Source organism: Panicum hallii, chromosome 4, assembly GCF_002211085.1.
Source record: "Panicum hallii strain FIL2 chromosome 4, PHallii_v3.1, whole genome shotgun sequence".
NCBI classification, from domain to species: Eukaryota; Viridiplantae; Streptophyta; class Magnoliopsida; order Poales; family Poaceae; genus Panicum; species Panicum hallii.
The window spans coordinates 48,007,357-48,017,430 of NC_038045.1; the positions used below are offsets into that span (position 1 = coordinate 48,007,357).

Here is a 10,074-nt window from a genome sequence, read left to right on the forward strand (position 1 = left end):
GTGCTTGGACCGTGACATTCCATTTGCCTAGGCATTTCCAGCCATGGATGTGACACCGTTTTTTCACCGTCTATGTTCCTGTTTACTTAGATATTTTCGATTCAATTTTTCTGCGGCTACTTTTAAAAAGCTGCTTTTCTATGGTACAAATTTGAAAGCAAATTATACCCTGCTTTTACAGCTTTTCCAAATTTATAAAAACTGCACAACTACTATTGGTCACATATATACCCTTTCAATTTTTTTATATATAAGAAAATAAAGATTTTCATATATAGAAAAATAAAAATAAAAAAGAATAAAAAAATTAACTTCAAATATTTTCATATATATATAAATAAAGATTTAAAAGAAAAGGAATTTGGTCATCACAAAGAAATATTGCATACTGTCAATTTGCATAAAGACAATATATAACTTTTTAACAGTCGACAACTCACAGCAGTTTGAACCAAACAACTTTCAGCTTTTTCACAGCAGCCATCTCACAGCAGATTTTTCACAACAGACGTCTGACAGCAGCTTTTTTACAGCTCATAGCTAAACCAAACGCACCCTTAGATTATAAGCTAAGCGAAGATTTTTTCGCTTCCTATAGTTCAAATATCTAAAGCGAACTACCACACAAGTGAAAATAAACAAAAACATGCAAAACGTTTGATAGAATTAGTGTTTATTTTCACAGATAAGTTGATTATAATCGGAAACAAACGGGGCCAACCATAGATAGAGTCCATCGGTTTGTCATTGCGGTGCTTGCTTCACACGGCCTTTGACTCTTACGAACCGAGCTGTTGTGATCCTGAGATATTTTGGACGCTGAACTTGCATCAATCATGCCCTGAAAAAGTGAAAAGGGCCAGCATCTGGTGGCGGGTGGACGCCCCTATAGCGAAAGCTGATTTACCGTTTGCGCTTAGTGCTACGGTCAAAGGTGAAAGGGGTGTTTCGACGGGGACGGTTTCTGATGCGTGACTAAAGTTTAGATCCCAACGTGCAGGGCCTGAACTCGCGCAGTTTTCCTTTGATCAGCTGGCAACAAAAGTATGACGACTGCGTGGGACCATGAGATTAGCATCAAGGTGGGAAAAATGCCTTTGATATATAGATGATTTGCCGACGGGCTAAAAGTTTCTTTGTTTGAGAATTATGGGCTAGAAACTACAAAGTGACTAAAACTTGGCACATGATGCCTAGGTAATCCTCGTTACACTACAGTTTTCCGGTACTTGATCTGACATCCTAGCCATTCCTTTCTCCTTATCATAGAGACCGGCTTCCCTTATCCTAATCTACTTGCCAGTTTGCTTAGACCTTGTTTATTTAGACTTCCGTTGGCTTTAGCTTCTCAGAAGCCACCACCGAATGACGGTTTCTTCTTGCCTTCCTCTAATCTCTTGTAGCTCCAGCAGCCGGAAACGGAGCTTAGGCTAAAAAATTTCTTGGAGCTCACCAAGTAAAACTCTAGTGTACGCGTTCATAATATTAACATGCCACATCGTCAGTAATAGGGGCAAGTTGAGAACTTTAAACCTGTACATACGAAACATTTACAAGTTTAGAGATCCTGACGTGTAAATTCAAAGTTTACGGGCCTCGCTGCCCCTCCCGAATAAGCTTAGATTTGCACAGTAAATAAATTTAAGACTTTGGATGAAAATTACAGTTTTTTTAGGGATGAAAATTACAATTGACAAAAGCAAGCGAAGAGATGAGTTCGGTGAGGAGTCGGGAGACACGTGATCTGGCCGGCAATAACTAGGGCCACTGACTCCACTGACCACAGTGCCGCGCAGTGTCAGCGGTCCTTGGATTTCATGTTTATTACTCCCTTTTGAAATGGAGGGTCGGAAAGAAAAAGAAGCAATCACCACCACGCTGGTTTGATTTTGACTCCCACAATCCCACCCCACGGGGAAGAAAAAGGAACACGGAGTAACGAAGCGTGAAACCCGGCGCTGGCCGCGGCGCGACGCCGTGACCGTGAACGGCGAGAGCGAGGCGAGCGAACCCAGGCCTGACCCGGCCGCCAAAAGGGCACGACACGACCCGGCCGCGTGCGCACCAGGCCGCCGCCACCAGCCAGCCGGGGGTCTCTCGTTCGCTCAGAGCTTCGAAAAACAGGCCACCGCCCCCGTCCGTTCCCACCACGGCACCGAGGCACCTGCACGCCTGCTGCGCTGCCCCCATCATTCACTCACTCCCGCTGCCCCGCTCGCCCCGCGCCGCCACCGCCGCACTTCCGAGGTTGCCGCCACCCCCGCCGTAACCCGCGGAGGCGCCCAAGTTTTCACAGCCCGCACGCCGCGTCCGCCGTCCTTGGCGCGCGCGCATGGACCCGTCCGCGGCGAAGGCGGCCGCGCCGCCGCCCGGTAATGCGGCGGACCACGTCCTCCTCATCCCGCCTGACCAGCCCCCGACGCCGCCGCACGCGGCGAGCGGCAACCAGCAGCCGAACCCCGCGGCCGCGGAGGGCCCCAAGCCCTCGCAGAACCCCGAGAAGCCGCCGCCACCGGTCTCGAGCCCCGCGCGCCCGCCGCTGCCGCCCGCGCTCCTCCGCCGCCGCTCCTCCATCGGCATGCCCAAGTCCCGCTTCGCCGAGCCGCCCACGCCGCCGCACCCGGACTCCGCGCACCCATCCCCCGTCCACCCCGCCGCCGCCGCCTCGCTGGCCGCCACCCCGAGCCACCGCGCCGCGGCGGGCGTCTCCACCCCGCGCACCCCCGCGGAGGCCGACGACGAGGAGGACCTGTTCCGCAACCGGGACGGCTCCCGGACGTGGGCCTCCGCGGCGCGGTGCCGCCGCCGGGCGCGCATCGGGCTCGAGCTCTCCGTGCTCATCCTCTTCCTCGCGCTGCTCGCCGTCAGCGTCGTCGTGCGACCCCTGCGGGGGCGTGTCCTCTGGGGGCTGGAGATCTGGAAGTGGTGCGTCATGGTCACCGCCGTCTTCTCCGGCCACCTCCTCAGCCGGTGGCTCGTCACGCTCATCGTCTTCGTCGTCGAGCGCAACTTCCTGCTGCGCACCAAGGTGCTCTACTTCGTCTTCGGGCTCAAGAAGAGCTTCCAGGTCAGCCTCTGGCTCGGCCTCGTGCTCATCGCGTGGTCGCAGCTCTTCGATCAAGGGGCCGGCCGCTCGCTCAAGACCGCCAGGATCCTCAACTACGTCTCCAAGTTCCTCGCCTCCGTCCTCATCGGCTCCGACATCTGGCTCGTCAAGACCTTCCTCATGAAGTTGATCGCCGCCACGTTCCACCGGAAGACCTTCTTCGATCGGATCCAGGAGAGCGTGTTCCACCAGTACGTGCTGCAGACGCTGTCGGGGCCACCGCTGATGCAGCTGGCGGAGAATGTGGGCCGGGAGGGAAGTGGGCTTGGGCGGGTCAGCTTCAGTACGGCCAAGGAGGAGAAAGATAAAGGTGTGCCGGAGGTGATTGATGTCGTCAAGCTCAGGAGGATGAGCCAGGAGAAGGTGTCAGCATGGACGATGAGAGGGCTCATCACAGCAATCCGAAGTTCTAGGCTGTCAACCATATCTAATACTATCGAGAGCTTTGATGATGCTGATGGCATGTCGAAGGATAAAGAGATAAATAGCGAGTGGGAGGCGAAGGCTGCGGCATGTGCCATATTCAAGAACGTTGCAAGGCCCGGCTATAAGTGAGGATGGCTTCAATTATTTTTCAGTAGCCATTTCTTATGTATATGAGTACCTCAACATGCGCATTCTTTTCAATTGTTTGCATAGGCACATTGAGGAGGTGGATCTGCTGAGATTTCTCACCAAGGAGGAGGTGGACCTGGTGATTCCACTGTTTGAGGGAGCACCTGAGACGGGAAAGATTAAAAAATCTGCTCTGAAGAATTGGGTGGTAATGGAAAAATTGAATGCATTTACCATCTCTGTTTCCTTCTTATTTCAGAATTTATATGGACATGTTATAGGTTGGTTCGAATGTCTCATGTCTCGAATTTTTAGTTTTGCGCACAAATGCAGTCGTAATTGTGGGTCTTGACTTGAGTCCTGTGTAGTAGCTGAAATTTGTGATTTGAGTATGCAAACACAGCCTAAGTTGCATAATTTGAGGACTATGATCATCATCTGCCTTAGTTTTGTATTTACAAGTTCTATTCTATTTTTTGGCACTTGCAAAATATTTGATTCCTTGAATCAGAAATCAGTACCAGCTGATGAAAAATAGCAAAACATGATTTTCTTTTTTGTAAACATCATCATGGATTCATACTGGACGGATGTCTGTTTGCATTCCTGATCTTTTTTTACTACCAGGTCAAAGCATACCTCGATCGCAAATCACTAGCACTTTCTCTGAATGACACGAAGACTGCAGTTATGCAACTTCACAACCTCATCAGTGTTATAGTCGTCATTATAATCATCATCGTCACACTATTGTTGATGGGCATTGCGACAACCAAAATCATTGTTGTCATCTCGTCCCAGCTTCTGGTTGTGGTATTCATATTTGGGAATGCCTGCAAGACTGTATTTGAGGCCCTTATATTTGTATTCATCATGCATCCATTTGATGTTGGTGACCGCTGTGTTATCGATGGAACGCAGGTAACTTCTAGGCCACCCTTTCTGGTACCTGTTTCCGTTTATTTCCCATGTTATGTTATGTTATGTTATGTTATGTTATGTTATGTTATGTTATGTTATGTTATGTTATGTTTCTGACATGAATCTACTATCTGATGATAGATGACTGTCGAAGAAATGAATATATTGACTACTGTTTTCTTGAAGAATGACAATGAGAAAGTATATTATCCAAACTCTGTACTGTCCACAAAGGCAATCAGCAACTTTTACCGAAGCCCTAACATGTATGAGACAATTGATTTTGCTATTGATGTTTCAACTTCAATTGAGAGCATTGGAGCTTTGAAGTCCAAAATCAAAGGGTAAGTTCTGTCACTTAATCTGAACTGTCATAGTCCATATTTCAACTTCCGAGGTTGTAGTTCATCATAATAGATATTCAAATCTGCATATGATGTGTACAAAGAATCTGAATGTAATCGCATGTTCATGTGAATAGGTTTTGTATCCATGCTATCAATTGTGACTGGTTCCTTCTACTTTCAGGTACTTGGAGAGCAAACCAACACATTGGCACCCTGTCCACACGGTAAACCTGAAGGACATCCTGGATGTGAACAAGATCAACATGTCTCTGTCTGTCCAGCACACAATGAACTTCCAAAACATCAGGGAGAAGAACATCAGGAGGTCTGAGCTTGTCATGGAGCTAAAGAGAATATTCGAGGAGATGTCCATCCGGTACCACCTTCTTCCTCAGAAAGTTGAGCTCACCTATGTCGGCCCAAACCCGTTGCCCATGGCTGTTGCTCATACAAGATAGAAGATCGGGAGCTGTTATACTGACAACTGATGACCGATTTCATGGTGTGAAGGGGTCTGACAATGGTCACCAAGTTCACGGTCTGGTGCGGTCAGAACCGAGGAGCCCGATACGCTACTTGCGTAAGTTCTGACAAGGCAGGGATGACTATTTGTGTAGTCTGTACTCAAGTTCTTCAAACTATGTGCTTGCTGGACAGATCAAGCTATAATTTGTGCTAGATAACGAATCTGTAAGCTGTGAATGTGTGGTACTGGTGATCGATGTTTTGGGTGGGGCTGGCTGTAGATTTGGCCCACAGTTTTTCTGGGCTACAGAGCAGAGAATATGAACAATCGCCACGGACAGTGCAATTGTCTTCGTGTCTGGGCTGCATGCATGCTTTGTATGGGGACAGTGACGCGCGACAACAGCTGGCCTTTTCTCCAAGACTTGGAGTGCTTGCTGTCCTGGACCATGGTTCTTGCTTTTTGCTGCGTTCGGGTGGAGGTAGATGGAATGGTTAGATAATGGAAAATGTCACTTTGCTGAGCAGTCTCCAAGATGGAATGGTTACCGAAATTTTGTCGCTCTGGTAAGATTGGCATGGATTTTGCTGGTATTATCAAGGTTGCCGTAAATTTTGGTTTTACATTTATCAAGCCCAAAATCGTCAATAAATTGTTTACGCCGGTTTCTCGGCTCATGCCTCGTATCCTTTTTCTTATATCATTTCTATTTATGAAAAAAATTTAGAAAGCTAGGCCTGAATAATTCCCGGAGAAAATTACGTAGTGCGGACGTCACGTTCGATGTTGACACTTGGGGCCTGTGGGACGTGGACATCGCCTGATCGGACCAATGCTGCGCGGCTAAGCTGCTTGCACATAAGCACGTTGCCTCGCAGCTTTCTGATGGAACAGAAGAGGTAGATTACTGATGGAAAGCTGGACCTTGCAACTGACAAGGCGTCCAATGGGAGTTGCCGAGGCATCCACGTACGCAAATAAAAGGAGAAAAGGGAAGGAGACGTAAGCGGTGGATCCTCACTGTTTCCACGGGCAGATGCATCCACATGCTAATATGGGTGTTCTTTCGAGCAAATTGCGTGAGCGCTCCTTGAATTTGCATTATTTGCTCAGCACCCGGTAGGAGAGCCAATGCTCCAACTTCTCGTCACACCGCATCCTTTTTTTTTAAGGAGTAACACTCTGCTTTATATTGAAAGCGAATAAAAGGGTACAGAACTTGGGCTACCAGTTTTTCAAGTTTAGCATAAGAAAAAGAGCAAACAACTATCCAATTACATCCAGGCAGCTAAAGCTCCATGATATCTGTAACGGCAGCGTCGCTCGGATTGAAGGCGTGCGCCCAGCCCCTTATCCTTGATTCCATCTCCTGCATCTCATCTTGATCAGCAACCTTCAGTGGCTGGCGCCATTAGATGCCAGAGTACAGAACTTGTAAGGGTGATCTCGGTAGAATGTGCTCAATGGCCATCTTATTACGCGTGTTCCACAGAGCCCAAGCTACCCCGACAAACAAGAACATGCTGAACCTGATTGGCCTGTTACGCTCTCTATGGATCAAACGGCCTCGCCAGTCCTCCCAAGAGAGCGGAATACCCGTCCCAAGGCATCACGAATCCCACACCAGAGAAAACGCGTCACAACGCATCCAAGAAGTGGAATTTATGGGTGTGTTAGTTTCATCAATTTGGGTTGATGAATGTCCTTCTCATCTGATTTTTTTTTTTGGTGTGAAAGAGTGGCGTTGGCTGACTGAGTGGGCGGCCTTGGTGTGGTTTCGGATTGAAAATATCGGGTATACATCATGTAATTGCCTTTTTTGAGTTATGGCTTATACGTACACCTCACCTACTTACCTTTTCCATTGACAAAAAATTGGTTCTAGAATTTTAATTGTGGTGGTTCAGTTGTGAATGGTTTTTGCAGCCTTGGCAGGAATTGCCAGCAACTAAAAAGGAGCCTCCTAGCAACAAAGGAAGCGCCAAGTCCTTTCCAAATGCATCATCTTCTAGGTATATACCGTGGTGAAAAAGAACAATACAAACATTGCTTTAAGATTTTTTTTTATTTTGAAATATAGGATCCATTTCGGTTTTGGAGAGCACATTCACCGCATTCTCCCGTTGCTTACTTCTTAACAGTTTCTGTTAGGGAGTCACGAGGGTATAACCAACCAATGGGGACAAACTATATCAAACGCAAAAACTCCTTCCCTTTCCACATGCATGTGGATTTACATAATTAACAAAATGTAATTCAGAGCGAGGAAATTGGGTAAGCAAGTACAAGGCTACTAGCCTAGTTTTTGACGTATTTTACAACGCTTTAATTAGGTACTCCCTTCGTCGCACAAAAACGGTTCGTTTAGCCTTAAAATTTTATCCTACAAAGAATGTTTCTTTTAGATTGCACTAAAGTTCATATAATTAAAGTAATAGTATCAAATACCAAGAGATAATTGCATAGAGAAGAGTATGAAGCCAATCAAATGCTTAAGTTGATGTTACTTTTCAGGTTTCGATGTATTTGCATTTATTGAGGATTTAGGAAACTAAATAAACAGCTCGGTCTTCAATCACAACTGCTATAATTAATTAGAGATAACATGATCATTTTCTACTTACTAGTAATATGTTTGAAAATTTTTAAACAAACAATATTTATGGAACGGAAGTACACAACAAGCTAGTGACGATAGCTCTAATCTTGAATGCAGGAGTAGTACCAGTACACTACATCGAGAGTGATACTCAACAAATATCTTACATCCACCTCACATGCATATTATCTTCCCTAAGCGCTCATAGTCGTAGTATGTTTGTGCATGCATCCTGCGTACGTACTTGGATGTACGTGTCTGAACTATATTTCCAAAAAAAACCAAAGGGATTAGCAATCATCTATGAACATGTACGGATGCAAAGGTACGCAGTACGCTGCATGCTTACCAAATACTTCCTCTGTCCTTAAAATAATACAACTCTCGCTCCTTCAGCAGTCAAACAATTATAAATTTGATCAAATTTATAAAAATAGTATTAATATCTATATTATAAAATAAGAAGGATCATAGAATATTCATGTAATATATTTTCATATAAATCTATTTGGAGACATAAATATTAGTAATTTTTTTATAAATTTGGTCAAACTTTAAAATTATTTGACTTCTTGGGAAGCGAGAGTTGCATTCTCTCGTGGACCGGGGGAGTAAAACTAATAAAATCAGCCAGCATTGAGCTGCCTCAACAGATCTTGCATCGAAGCATCACAGCGGAATGGCCACACCTACGATCGACCTACCAGTCTACCACGATCACACCACACACACCCACACCGACAAGTACATCATGCGTGCGCTGATGCGCATACGTATACGGTGTACAGTACGTAGCTACGCGTACACGTATACTTGTTGTCTACGCCAGCTGCTCGGCCACCTGGCTCCGGACCCACTCCTCGTCGTTCTCGAGGAACGACGCCAGGGCCCTCACATCGTCCATCCAGTCGCCGCCGTCGCCGGGGAAGCACGGCTCCTCGTCGGCGCCCGCGAAGGTCGACGCCGCCGAGCTGCAGTCTTCCGACGATCCTTCCCCTGACCCTCCTGCTCCTCCCCCGGCCGTTGGCGGCGTCTCGTCCGCGGGCGGCGTGTCCCGGTCCGGGTGGATGAAGAGGCCGCCCGTGCACCGCACGGCCTTGGGCGCCCATACGGCCGCCGAGGCGGCCGTCTCGGCGGCGGCGGTGGCGGATCCAGCCGAGTCGGGGTCCGCGTGAGGAGCGGCGGCGCCCTTCTGGCCGGTCTCGCAGCTGCCCGACGCCGCCGGGGTGTCGGGCGTGCCGGCGACCGCCCTGCTGCCGCCGGCGCCGGCCCTCCGGCCGAGCGTGCTGTTCCAGTAGTTCTTGATTTCATTGTCTGTTCGGCCCGGCAGCCTGGCTGCGATCAGAGACCACCTGCCAGCACGCAAGAAGCGGAGACATGAGATTAATTCCGAGAACTGATCGCAGAGCTTGCAGGTATCTCATGCTCATCAGCTCTTCGGTTATGCATGTGAGCCACCTAAGCTACCTGTTGCCGAGGAGCTTGTGGAGGCGGACGATGAGGTCCTCCTCGTCATCGGAGATGTTGCCGCGCTTGATGTTCGGCCGGAGGTAGTTGAGCCACCGCAGCCGGCAGCTCTTGCCGCACCGACGCAGACCTGCACACACGCATATACAAACACTAGCTCCATCAGCCGAGATCGGCATACTCGATTCAGTATACAAGTTTGTACAAGAGAATTCAAGCTATCTCTATCCCCATATACTCCTAGATAGTTAGACTTTACCGGCTTTCTGGGGGACTTCCCTCCATTTGCCTTCGCCGTGGGCCTTGACGTAGGCGGCCAAGATGCCATCTTCCTTGCTCGTCCACGCCCCTCTCTTCATCCCTTCCTTGGCACAGCACGCCCTCCTCCCCATCTCTCTGATCTCTTCCCCTCTCCGCCCTCTCCCTCTCCCTGATCCGTGGATCAGTGTGCTGCAGCAGGCCGGCAGCAGGGGGCAACGGCGTACTCTCGTCTAGCTCTGTCGTCGTCGGCGTATTTAAGCACGCGACGTGGCCGGCCGACCGCTCTGTGGCACTGGCACCACGTGGCCGAGCTGAGGCCGCACTGCGCGTGCAGGCTCCGTGTCTGTTGGCT

At 48.5% G+C, this 10,074-nt stretch overlaps 2 protein-coding genes across 2 annotated transcripts; one reads left to right on the forward strand and one right to left on the reverse strand.

Annotated features, from left to right (window-relative positions):
• Window positions 1-2,057: 2,057 nt before the first annotated feature.
• Window positions 2,058-5,753, forward strand: LOC112888380 (mechanosensitive ion channel protein 10). Its single transcript, XM_025954586.1, has 5 exons — window positions 2,058-3,657; window positions 3,746-3,869; window positions 4,289-4,582; window positions 4,724-4,926; window positions 5,111-5,753. The coding sequence occupies exons 1-5, from the start codon at window positions 2,333-2,335 to the stop codon at window positions 5,385-5,387; spliced, it is 2,223 nt and encodes a 740-aa protein (XP_025810371.1). The 5' UTR covers window positions 2,058-2,332; the 3' UTR covers window positions 5,388-5,753.
• A 2,853-nt stretch (window positions 5,754-8,606) lies between these two features.
• Window positions 8,607-10,074, reverse strand: LOC112889615 (anthocyanin regulatory C1 protein-like). The gene is made up of 3 exons (XM_025956340.1): window positions 9,721-10,074; window positions 9,462-9,591; window positions 8,607-9,346 (listed from the first exon to the last, which is right to left on the reverse strand). The coding sequence occupies exons 1-3, from the start codon at window positions 9,851-9,853 to the stop codon at window positions 8,815-8,817; spliced, it is 795 nt and encodes a 264-aa protein (XP_025812125.1). The 5' UTR covers window positions 9,854-10,074; the 3' UTR covers window positions 8,607-8,814.